This window comes from Ranitomeya imitator, chromosome 1 (genome assembly GCF_032444005.1).
Source record: "Ranitomeya imitator isolate aRanImi1 chromosome 1, aRanImi1.pri, whole genome shotgun sequence".
In the NCBI taxonomy this organism is placed as follows: domain Eukaryota; kingdom Metazoa; phylum Chordata; class Amphibia; order Anura; family Dendrobatidae; genus Ranitomeya; species Ranitomeya imitator.
In genome coordinates, this window is record NC_091282.1 from 417820940 (window position 1) to 417834304 (window position 13365).

At 46.1% G+C, this 13365-nt stretch overlaps 1 protein-coding gene across 2 annotated transcripts in view; it reads right to left on the bottom strand.

Moving 5' to 3' along the window:
* VPS13A (vacuolar protein sorting 13 homolog A) overlaps positions 1-13365 on the bottom strand; it is a 320730-nt gene that overhangs the window by 171065 nt on the left and 136300 nt on the right. For both annotated transcript variants that reach the window (XM_069763032.1, XM_069763023.1), the window contains exons 23-24: positions 5427-5565; positions 3612-3696 (exon numbers count right to left, since the gene is read on the bottom strand). In XM_069763032.1, coding sequence (XP_069619133.1) covers positions 3612-3696; positions 5427-5565 — 224 coding nt within the window. The remainder of the gene's footprint in view (positions 1-3611; positions 3697-5426; positions 5566-13365) is intronic.

Below are 13365 nucleotides of genomic sequence, written 5' to 3' on the forward strand. Positions count from 1 at the left end.
ATTATTCCCCGGCGAGAGTAATCTGGGTGGTAACTTCCGCCAGCCAGTCTGGTGGAGCTCCGGCTTGAATGCCCCAACGGGGTTGTTTTAGCCCCTTCGGATACCGACTTAGAAACCCAAGTGCAAGCGAAAACCGGGCATAGGGATGATGCGGCAGGTTCGAGAGCCGAATTTACAAAGGATTCCATGATCGTATCGATGGAATCTGTCAGAGTCGCCCCACCGGACAGCGTGAGGACTGTGTTGGTGGCAAGTCTAGCAGCTGGCGGATCCACAGGGGGAGAGGTCGTTCTCCATCGCCTCTCATTCCGGTTGGCGATGAGATCCGGAGGAAAGAGATATGAGACTCCAAGACGCTTTCCTCTTTGAGAACGTCTGGTCGAATTCGCTCTTTCTCTGGCCAGAAGCTCCTCGATTCAGGATGAGGAGCGAATCCCTTGGGAGGTAGTTTAGACCATCTAAACGAAACCGCCTGATCTGCGGGTTTCGTAGAGGAATCTTTGTTGCCACAGGTCAGATTGTACGCTCCAATGAGGCTTTGAACCATATCCCTCATGTTAAGATATGGTTCGACTCAGGCCCCAAAATATCCTCCGAAGGCACATCAGAGAAAGCCTCGCCTGACTCCGGGGGGAGGATAAGGGGGAACTCGACCACAGAGAAGGACCGTGGGGCGAGATGGACCGAGAAGAGAACTCAGACTGGCGTTCCCGTCTGAATCTTTCGCGGCCTGTATTGGAAGACTCGAACAGAGCTTCTTGCGACCCGCTGGCTACTACGGAAGGCTGCAGGGGCAACCGATCGAGCACGGACACAAGGGTCTGGGACACCCGTGTGAGATCCGCTACTGATAGAGACAGAGGGGAGGCCCAGCCTGGGGTGGGGACTTCGCTTTGAGGCGGAGCAGCAGGGGGGAACAAAATGTGGGTTGCTGCAGGCCTGCCTGAGGGCAGCTTGTGGTTACAAGGCGAACCCTGAAAGTGTTTCACTAAGACGCAGGAAAAGGTAGGAGGCCGGGGGCGACCTCCCTTAAAATTAGACTGAACGGGCCCCTGAGGGAAATGTCAGAAGATTAGGGGTTTGAGTCAAACTGCGGTGCAGAGGTACTCACGGCAGGCGCTGCTGTGTCCAGATGGAAGGCTGCACGGCTTGGAAGATGCTCCTCAGGAAGGATAGCCCCTAGGAGAACAGGTAGACACATCTGGGGCACTCTTGTCCGGAGCTTACTGCAGGCCTGAAGAACAGCAGTGGAACAGAAAGATGGAGCTGCTGCCCTGCGGCCTCTGGTGCAATCCGCGCAGATGATATGCTGTGCCCCCAGGTGAAAATGCGGGCAGGTTGGAATCTCCTGCCCTGTGCTCAGCAGCGACGTAAAGGAAGGGGCGGAGACAGCCCAGATGGCGCCGGTGGGCGGAGATTGCAGGGCACAGTTTGTCGGGCGGGAGAAAGCCCGCCCGAAGAAAGCGGAAGTGGAGGAGCGCGGTACCGGAAGTAGGCCCCGGCGGAAGCCGGGACCTAAATTAGAGGCCGGTGCCGCTGGAAAAGAGGCCGCGTCCCCGGAACAGTGCGCCGCAGAGCAGCGCGGCAGCCTGCCAGGACCGCAGGGAGAAACGGTATAGTCGGGACGCGGCGCCGAAGTAGGCCCCGGCTGAAGCCGGGACCTAAAGTGGAGGCCGGCGCCGCTGGAAAAGAGACCGCGGCCCCGGAACAGTGCGCCGCAGAGCAGCGCGGCAGCCTGCCAGGACCGCAGGGAGAACGGGACGCGGCGCCGAAGTAGGCCCCGGCTGAAGCCGGGACCCAAATTAGAGGCCGCCGCCACCGGAAAGGGGATCACGGCGCCGAAGCCCGCAGGGGGGGTGCCGGAGTCGCCAGAAAAGTGACATTGCGGCCGATGCGCAGTGCGGCCGCAGGGAGGGCACTGCGGCCCAATGAAGGGGATAGCCCATAGTGCAGAGCCACTGCTCGTCTTGGTGCCCCTAGGATCCCTTTTTAAAATAAAATCAGCGCCGCCATAGAAGATAGTGCAGCGTATTTAGGAACTACTACTCCCCCACACTGTGAGAGAGTAAGGGGAAGATCTGGAAATTTAGGGGAAATACTCACCTAAACATCCCACGCAGTTACTAACCTGAAGGGATTGAGACGTCCACGGAGCTGTGATGGACGTCCTCGTCTCCTCCAACCGACAGGCTCTGGTGGGCGAGTGGGTGGGGGACGGAGCCAGGACCGGACTTCTAAGCACGCTTGTGTGCTAGGATCTTGGTCCTGGAGAGGGATCTATGAGGATACGGGGTGGCAGTACACGCCGTACTCATAGTCCGCATTGTGGGACTACAGGTGTGACTGCTCACCCTGTATCCCTCCGGAAAAATCTGAAAAGAAACGACGCACATTGAGGTAGATAAGGGTCTAATGAAAGACCCGTGTCCACCTCCTACTGACACTAAGCTAAACTGAATATCCTACTTCCTGTCGGTGGGGTGTACACTGCAGAGGAGGAGCTAACTTTTTTATTTGCATAGTGTCAGCCTCCTAGTGGCAGCAGCATACACCCATGGTTCCTGTGTCCCCCAATGAAAGGCGATAGAGAAATGTACAATTCTGAAGTCAAACTAAATTTAATTAAAGGGGTTGGCACACTACTTTACATGTGCTTTTCATGTCAACCAACTGCAATACATAAGCACTTCACTAAATACTTTGCTGTAACCTGAGCTGCTCTTCTGATCGCATCATCTCTAGCTGAGAATCTCCTGCTTTCTGTGAGGTCACGTCAAAATCTCTTTCAGTTCTGGGCTCTGGAAATTAGTGGGTGGGTGTGGCTTGCCGTGTGGGTGGGCAGGTCGTTCCATGTGGATGGGTCTCCATTCAACAGACCATACACTGTTGCTGTGCATGCTGCTGCAGACATAGCTCTCCGTTACATCTCTATGTATATAGCAGGGTGCATATAGATGTACACACAGCACTTTGTACCCTTTACAATGTATATACACCCTGCTGTATTACCTCTATTATACATACATTCATATTTCTCTCCCCAGCCATCCATCGATCAGTCAGTCAATGAGAGGGAGTAGGGTACAATCTTTAATGCCAGGGCTGATGTTCTGGTGCTTTGTGCATTACTTCTGTTTGCTGTAGCAGTTTCCAGTACAGGAAATTGTGCTGAGATGATGTGTGACGCTGGGGGTGAAGTGGGAGGGGTTTAAGCAGAGTTACAGGTCTGTGCTCACTGCTGGCTTGCAGCCTAGCACAAGGAATGATGGGAAATGTAGTTGGAATGATGAGAAATGTAGTCAGAAGGTAGCAGACTATTTTGAAGAGAATGTGATCGCTATGACAACAAAGCTGATGCAAAGGACAGGAAGTAAGCAAAAAGGCAGAAAACAACATGAAACTTGACAGAAAAGTTAAATGGGGATCTTTAGGAACACTTTTTCTTAAGCACTTATGGCAAAACCAGTAAATGAGTCAGGGTAGCGGACAACCGATATAAAAGCATTTTATGACACTTATTACACACAATGGTGCCCTTTCATGGGACTTTATAAAGACTTATACCGTGCCTTTCAACTACATAATGAAAAAATAGACATTTAGGTACTTACCAGATTCAATGATTGATTGAAGTGCAACTAAATCAGGATGCTTTGCAACAAGCTGAGGTGTTGTCATTCGAGGGGACTTTTGGCTCTGTAAAGTTGGGAAGACAAGTATATAGTGAAATGAATACTTCAAGACTTTAAACCCTTCATGAGCTTGGGATTTTTCGTTTTTCCGTGTTCGTTTTTCACTCCCCTCCTTCCCAGAGCCATAACTTTTTTATTTTTCCGTCAATTTGGCCATGTGAGGGCTTATTTTTTGCGGGACGAGTTGCACTTTTGAACGACATCATTGGTTTTATCATGTCGTGTACTAGAAAACGGGAAAAAAATTCCAAGTGCGGTGAAATTGCAAAAAAAGTGCAATCCCACACTTGTTTTTTGTTTGGCTTTTTTGCTAGGTTCACTAAATGCTAAAACTGACCTGCCATTATGATTCTCCAGGTCAGTACGAGTTCATAGACACCGAACATGACTGGGTTATTTTTTATCTAAGTGGTGAAAAAAAAATTCCACACTTTGATTTTAAAAAAAAAAAAAAATTTGCGCCATTTTCCGATACTCGCAGCGTCTCCATTTTTCGTGATCTGGGGTCGGTTGAGGGCTTATTTCTTGCGTGCCGAGATGACGTTTTTAATGATAGCATTTTGGTGCAGATACGTTCTTTTGATCGCCCGTTATTGCATTTTAATGCAATGTCGCGGCGACCTAAAAAACGTAATTCTGGCGTTTCTAATTTTTTTCTCGCTACGCCATTTAGTGATCAGGTTAATGCTTTTTTTTTATTTGATAGATCGGGCGATTCTGAGCGCGGCGATACCAAATATGTGTAGATTTGATTTTTTTTTTAATTGATTTATTTTGATTGGGGCAAAAGGGGGGTGATTTAAACTTTTATATTTTTTTTATTTTTTTCACATTTTTTTTAACTTTTTTTTTTAACTTTTGCCATGCTTCAATAGCCTCCATGGGAGGCTAGAAGCAGGCACAGCACGATCGCCTCTGCTACATAGCAGCGATCTGCTGATCGCTGCTATGTAGCAGAAATGGAGGTGTGCTGTGAGCGCCGACCACAGGGTGGTGCTCACAGCCACCGGTGATCAGTAACCATAGAGGTCTCTAGGACCTCTATGGTTACCATCCTGATGCATCGCCTGCCCCCGATCATGTGACGGGGGTCGGCGATGACGTCATTTCCGGCCGCCCGGCCGGAAGCGGTAGTTAGATGCCGCTGTCTGCGTTTGACAGCGGCATTTAACTAGTTAATAGGTGCGGGCAGATCGCGATTCTGCCCGCGCCTATTACGGGCACATGTCAGCTGTTCAGAACAGCTGACATGTCCCGGCTTTGATGCGGGCTCACCGCGGAGCCCTGCATCAAAGCAGGGGATCTGACCTCGGACGTACTATCCCGTCCGAGGTCAGAAAGGGGTTAAAGACTTCATCTTAAATAGCCATTTTACAATAAATCAGCATCAACGCTTCTAACAATCCATATCCAATGCAGATGAATGGTTTTTTTATACCTTGATTCCGGAAAAAAATGCATGCAAATTTTGATAATGTGATAGAAAAAAAAAAAAAAACATTGGAGGAATGTAGTTTGCAGATTCAACATATAAAAGCCGCAGATAACTCTTTAACATATGCCTCTACCCACTACTGCCTAAAAAGAACATAAAATACAAATTTGCCTAGAATTTTTTTTTTTGTCCCTTTGGGTTCTTAGCTGCATTTTTCAATAATTTTTCATGCAGGAGCCAAACACTAGCTTTTCATATGGAATAAGTATAAATGACAACATGAATACAAAAATACTAACAGAAACTTTCTTTGGAGAAGTAGATGGTGCAGGAGAAGACTCTGGTTTAGGAATACTATCAATCAGTTCCAATACACCTCTCAACTTCTGGTCGGAAATCTTTACAGAAAGTACAGGCAGCTCCCCAAACAATTTACATCTAAAAAAAAAAAAAAGAACACAAAAATACAAATGTATTATCTTCAATATGTGCTAAATATTTTATACAAGTAGTTCACATTCTTTCCTTCTTAATTACACAAAAGCTTCAGAGTTAGTGTGTTAATATCAAGTTTACTAGTGATAATGAAAGATTTGTATTTAGTCCATTCTCCTTCATCTATAATGAAAAAATGTGTGTACTTGCCCTATGAGTCAGAGTGGATGAAGAGGTTTTAGATTCAGAAGATTGAACCTTATAGTATTACATTTCCGTACCCCTTTAGATGTGAAAAAATTCCTGCCTGTGCTGGGGCTCTGCAGTCTCAATTAATGCAAATTACAACCGCAGATATACAAGCCATGACAACATGTAGTGGTGAAGGGCTACATGATTTGACAGATTAAATTGTGGCATGACCAGCAAAATTGTGTATCCGTTGGCCACATGTCTGCATCGTTTCACTACATGAAACTGGATCTTAACCCCTTCGCTACCCGGGCCATTTTCCGGTTTTTGCATTTTCGTTTTTTCCTCCCTTTGTCCAAGAGCCATAATTTATTTCTTTTTCCGTTATAATAGCCGTGTGAGGGTTTGATTTTTGCGGAATGAGAAGTGCTTTTGAATAACATAATTCATTTTATTATAGTGTACTGGAAAACAGGAAAAAGTTCAAGTGCAAAGAAATTGCAAAAAAGTGCAATTCCATAAACACTTTTTTTTATATATATATATATATATATATATATATATATATATATATATATATATATATATATATATATATATATATATATATATATATATATATATATATATATATATATATATATATTTTTTTTTTTTTTTAAATTGACCTGGCAATATGATTTTCCAAGGCAGTTCGGGTATGCAGATACTAAACATGTATAGTATATTTTACATGTATATATATATATACCGTATATATATATATATTTTATCTGAAGTTGTGAAAAATACTCTGTGTGTGTGAATTTTTGTTTATGCTTTTGTCACCATTTTAAGAGATCCATAGTGTTTTCATTTTTTTGGCCATGAGGCTGAGAGAGGGCTTATTTTTTACGCCTTGCCTTGACATTTTTACAGATGTCTTTTTGGGGGAAATACAATACTTTGATTGTCTCTTGCATTTAATTGCAATGTTGTGGCCACCAAACTAACCTAATTCTGACAGTTACATTTTTTTTTTTTTGGGGGGGGGGATCCAAGGAGTAAAGTTTCTCCTTGTGGAGAGTGACATGTCAAGCCTGACATGCCAAGTTGAGGAGACTTTTCAGTGGCGAGGAACGAAGTATAGGAAGCAGTAATTCTAAAAGACAATATAGACCGTCTAACGAGCCTTGTCACATGACTTAGGATAAAAACCAAAATCTCAATTTGCAGACACTGTTTGTGTGTGGCTCATTAGAAAGTTGATAATGACTTTTAGGATTGCTACTTCCCATAGATGGCAATAGAGTTCTAGTTCTCTTCCTCTCTGAAGAGGCAATTTGCATAATTACCAGAGGAGCATTGCGGCTTAAGTCTTCTCATCTTGGCATGTCAGTCTTGACATGTCACTCTCCACAAGAAGAATGGTTACCCCTTAGATCTCGGCCAGATGCCTCTCACCCAGCCAATCAGATATCACATTTTTCACTAATGAGGGGTAGTACCCCGACACAGTGTCTGCAAATTGTGGTTTTGACTTTTATGTAAAGTCATGTGGCAGTAATTGTTAGAGAATCGATATTGACTGTTAGGATTGCTACTTCCTATAGGTGGCACTAGAGTTCTAGTCCTCTTCCGCTCTGAAGAGAGAATTTGCATAATTTTTTTTTCATTATGCTTTTAACAATCAGATTAATTTATTTTATATTTTGATAGATCGGACTTTTCTGAATGCAGCGATACCAAATATGTGAATTTTTTTGCATTGTTTTATTTTCATAAATAATAATAATCTTTATTTTTATATAGCGCTAACATATTCCGCAGCGCTTTACAGTTTTTCACACATTATCATCACTGTCCCCGACGGGGCTCACAATCTAGAATCCCTATCAGCATGTCTTTGGAATGTGGGAGGAAACCGGAGTGCCCGGAGGAAACCCACGCAAACACGGAGAGAACATACAAACTCTTTGCAGATGTTGTCCTGGGTGGGATTGGAACCCAGGACCCCAGCGCTGCAAGGATGCAGTGCTAACCACTGTGCCACCGTGCTGCCACTAAAAGGCAAAAAGGCAGTGATTTGAACTTGTGGGGGTTTTTTTTGCCATTTTAATTTTTTATTTTTTTATTTAACTTTTTACTATTTTTAATACTCCCCTTAGGGGACTTAAAGCTGCGTTCGTAGAATCACTTGTACTATACATAGCAGTCCTTCAGCAGAAATCACAATCTCAGATGAACTCTGGCCATGGGTGTCACGCACAGTACAGGAAAGATGGAGTGCAACACGAAGGGATGAGGGGAAGGGAGCCCATCACTACATCACTTGGAAAGGGAGAAAGTAGAGACCCCGTAGGCAGATCTAAAGTCACCCTTTCTGTCCTAAATGTCCCCATATAGGTTCTGCACCTATCGCCGGGAATGCCACTAGTCGATCCCCACTACCACTAAAGACAGCTGGGATAGACTAACAAAGGGAACACTTATCTTGAGTAGACTTAGAGATGTAACACAGACCCCCTCCAGCAACACCAAACAGGAAACTAGCCGACTGCTATAGCTCTAAGCTTCAACATGGGGAAATGGAAACATCACCGGCAATTCCCAGTAGCAGGCAGGGAGTCTATAAACACCTAGGTCCAGTGGTTTTTCAATTAGAGCTGGAGAAGAAAGGCTGCCACTGCGTCAAAGAGTCAGAAGAGTTAAGAAGGTGTCTGCAAGGCCAAACGCAGAGACCTTCTGCAGCTAGATGCAGTGCGACTGTCTGCAGCCTCTGACACACCCGTGACAATTAGCCTGCATTCAGAGGAAAATCGGAATGACCCATACGTGCCAAATAATTACATCATGGGCGTGCCGATGGGAGTATGGAATGACATGTGCCCCTGTTGACGCATAATAAATGCCGCTGTCAGACAGTAACAGCGGGACTTACAGGTTAACTCCTTAGTGACTGAGCCAATTTTGACCTTAATAACCTGGCCAATTTTTACAATTCTGACCACTGTCACTTTATGTTATATTTCTCGCTCGCTTCAATGGATCCCACTGAATTTGAAATTGTTTTTTCGTGACATATTGTACTTCATGTTAGTGGTAAAATTTCTTCGATATTACTTGCATTTATTAATAAAAAAAAATTAAAATTTGGCAAAAATTTTCAAAATTTTCAAACTTAATTTTTGTGCCCTTAAATCAGAGAGTAGTGTCACACAAAATGGTTAATAAAAAACATTTCCCACATGTCAACTTTACATGAGCACAATTTCGTAAACATAATATTTTTTTTGTAAGGATGTTATAAGGGTTAAAGGTTGACCAGCGACTTCTCATTGTTCCAACAAAATTTACAAAATCTTTTTTTTTTTAGGGCAAACCTCAAATTTGAAGTGACTTCGGGGGGTCAATATGACAGAAAATACTCTAAAGTGACACCATTCTAAAAACTGCACCCCTTAAGGTGCACAAAACCACATTCAATAAGTTTATTAACCCTTCATGTGCGTCACGAGAACTACAGGAATGTGGAAGGAAAAAATTAACATTTAACTTTTTTCACAAAAAATGTACTTCAGTCACAAACTTTTTTTTTTTATTGTCACAAGGGAATCAGGAGAAAATGTACCACAAAATTGGTTGTGCAATTTCTCCTCAGTACGCCAATACTCCGTATGTGGGGAAAAGCCACTGTTTGGGCACATGGCAGGGCTCAGAAGGGAGGGAGCACTGTTTAAATACAAAATTGTCTGGAACCGATGGCGGGCGCCATGTCGAGTTTGTAGTAAGAATGAAACCTTGCACTCAACTTAATGACGTGATCATTTATTGTAGTACGCTTAACAAACGTTTCGGTCATGTTTGACCTTCAATAGTGACTGAAACGTTTGTTAAGCGTACTACAATAAGTGGTCACGTTATTAAGTTAAGTGCAAGGTTTCATTCTTACTATTGAACGGTTTGGGGACCTACCTTGGCATCTCCTTTAGTAGTGCTCACGGTGTTGTTCTATACATGCTTGTAGACCCCCCTGATGTGCCTTAACAGTAGAAACTAGTGTTGAGCATTCCGATACCGCAAGTATCGGGTATCGGCCGATATTTGCGGTATCGGAATTCCAATACCGAATTCCGATACTTCCCGCGTATCGGATACTGGAATCGGAAGTTCCCAGAATTCAAACTGCACGCAGCAGCCAATGAGGAATGAATGGAAGTGTGGGCACATCCTGTTTAGCATGGTGGTCATGTAAGTACTGGCAAGGCTGTGATTGGCTGCTGAAATGATGTCACTCTGCACTATAAAAAACGCTGCCGCCATTTTGCGCTCACTCTGCTGTGATTTCAGTTAGGGACAGGACGCTGTGTTCTAACTGAGGGCCAGTTGAGATAGCTAATTGCTTTATTTTGCTTTCCCAAGGCTAATTTAGCAAAACGCTGTGTGTTGTTCACTGTTCACCTTGCTCTTGCCTTGCAGCGCTGTTTTAACAGCGTTCTGCAAGGTCTCTGTGTGTGTGTGTGTGCAGCTCACTCTGTAGTCTGTGTGCAGCCATATACCCGGTTGTATTCAGCTCAGGGGGGGTTCACACTGCCTCATACAGTTCTATCCATTGTCCTTTTTTGCTCATAGTGCAGCCTGCTGCACATTTTTTCTAAAATTTCCTATTAGTGTTTTTCCACCCGTCTCTATCTAAATTGTGGAAAAACACTACATAGGATAACCTAGAGGGGGGTTTTTGGGCCTTGCAGCGCCGTTTTATGGCTGTCTGAACGGTCTCCATGTGAGCGCAGCTCGCCCTGTAGTCTGTGTGCAGCCACAGCCGGTTGTATTCAGCTCAGGGTGCGTCACTGCCTCATACCGTGAAAAAACTTTTCCTTTTTTTGAAATAGTGCAGCCTGTTGAAAAAAATTTTAAAAATTTCCTATTAGTCTCTTTCCACCCGTCTCCAGCTAAATAGTGGAAAAACACTACATAGGATAACCTAGAGGAGGGTGTTTGGGCCTTGCAGCGCCGTTTACGGCTGTCTGCACGGTCCCCGTGTGAGTTAAAGTCGCTCTGTAGCCCGATCTGCAGAAAAAAAAAAAGTAAAGTTCACCAAACACCACTTAACACTTGTGTAGGCCACATTTTATCAATAATAAAGTCTAGTCCACACTTTACAACATTAGTGTTTCTTACACCTGTTAGGAGGAGCATTTCAGGAATAAGCACACTAAGGCCTTAGTACTTTTCTGCTTATCTTTATCTGTCAACCAAGATGAAGAGGGCAGGGAGTAAGGCACGTGGGCGTGGGCGCGGAGCAGGGAGAGGAGCAGGGAGAGGACGTGGTGATTCTGTGCCTGCTGCGGGCACCGGTGACTCGTCATCACTCAGTTTCAGCAGGGAACAGTCCTTCATGCGCAGCTTTGTCGGAGAGCGCCGTGCACTGCTGCTGCGTGAAGATCAAATTGAAGCCGTTGTCGGATGGATGGCAGCTAACGCATCGGCATCTACTTCAATTAGTGCATCCTCTCAGGCACAGACCACTGGAGAGCAGCCATCTGTCTCTTCACCACCTGCCAAATTGGCCAGGCAGTCAGAGAGCCCAGGACAGGAGCCGTCTCTACTTCTGTTCTCTGAATCTCTTGGCTTGGAAACAGGGGGCCAGCCAAGCAGTATTGGAGAAATGGAAGAAGAGGCAGTGTGCAGTGATGCCCAACAGCTTTGTCTCTCTGACTCTGAAGAGGCGGGTGGGCCAGTGCCTGCGGTGACCACAGCGCAGTACGCATTTGATGATGAAACTCAGGTGCCGCTTTCTGGTGCGTACTGTGCTGCCGAGACTACCCAGGAGGAGCAGTTGGTGGCAGAGGGTAATGGAGATGATGAGGTCCTTGACCCATCGTGGCGTGAGGAACAGGAAGGTGGTGGGAGCAGCTCTGAGGAAGAGATTCCCCTAATGGGCCAAAGAGGGAGAGGGAGAGGGAGGGGGAAGACTGCGGAGCCTGTAGCCTCCACTTTGGCACCCGTTAGGAGCCTGTCTCTTTCAAAAGCCAAAAAGGGCGCTCCCAAGACTTGCAGTGCCTGGTCCTTTTTTGACACAGTTGCAGATGACATTTGTTTTGTCAAATGCAAGCTGTGTCATCAGAAAGTCAAAAGAGGTAAAAGTGTCAGCAAGCTCAATACCACAAATATGTGGAAACATGTGCGGACCAGGCACGCGGTGGAGTTACAAAAACACACTGAAGATCTAGGCCAACCAACAGCAACAGCGGCAGCTACCACCTCTTCAGCTCGTGTTGCCTCTTCCTCCAGCTCACGCACAGCTGGTTTGGCTTCCTCCCAGGATCGCCATGGAAGAACCTCTGGCACTGTTGTCCAGAGACCTAGTGTAATTCCACCCACAGCACCACATTCCCAGTCATCCTCACACTCCCAGTCTACTCTACAGCCATCGGTAGTACAGGCATGGGAGAAAAGGCGGGCATTCTCGGCCAACCACCCCCGAGCACAGGCTCTGAATGCAGGCATTACCAAACTTCTGTCACTGGAAATGCTCTCATTCAGGCTGGTGGAGACTGACAGCTTCCGTGACTTGATGGCATTGGCAGTCCCACAGTACAAGGTGCCCAGCCGCTTATACTTCAGCAGGCAAGCTGTCCCTGCCCAAGCATGTGGAGGGACACATAAAACACGCGCTACTGAACGCCGTCAGTAGCAAGGTCCACCTCACCACCGATGCGTGGACCAGTCAACATGGACAGGGGCGATACATTTCTCTCACTGCCCATTGGGTTAATGTTGTTGAGCCAGGTACAGATCGTGCGAGTGGCGCAGGACGTGTCCTGCCCACTCCAAGGATTGCAGGAATCCAGTCTGTACGCATTGACTCCTCCTCATACACAAGTTCCTCGGAATCATCGCTGCAGGAGCCGTCACAGTCCACCTCCACATGGGCCCGTGAACGTTTACCTGTTACGACCGACATGAGCACAGCCGTGGCCAAACGTCAACAGGCCGTCTTGAAAATAGTTTCTTTGGGGAATCGAAGCCACACAGCGCAGGAGCTCTGGAATGCCATCAAGCAGGAGAGCGATGTGTGGTTAGTGCCAGCGAATCTCCAGCCAGGCATGGTAGTGTGTGACAATGGCCGAAATCTGGTGGCAGCTTTGGCCATTGGCAACCTCACTCACATCCCATGTCTGGCACATGTGCTCAATTTGGTTGTGCAGAGTTTTCTGAGGGACTATCCGGATCTTGATGCACTGCTGCACAAGGTCCGCCTAGAGTGTGCTCACTTGCGGCGTTCCAGCTTGGCAAGATCCGGCATTGCTGCTCTGCAGCACCGATTCTGCCTTCCGGAACACCGCATCATATGTGACCTACCTACCAGGTGGAATTCCACGTTACATATGTAGGAGCGGTTGTGTGAGCAGCAGCAAGCAGTAATGGAGTACCAGCTGCATCAGGCGCTAAAAAGTCGCAGTCAGCGCCGATCAGACTTCACAACCACAGAGTGGGCCACTATGAAGGATGTTTGCCAGGTTTTGCGTCCTTTCGATTATTCCACGCGGATGGCAAGTGCAGATGATGCACTAGTCAGCATGACTGTCCCCCTTATCTGCCTGCTTCAACAAACTTTGCAAGCGTTAA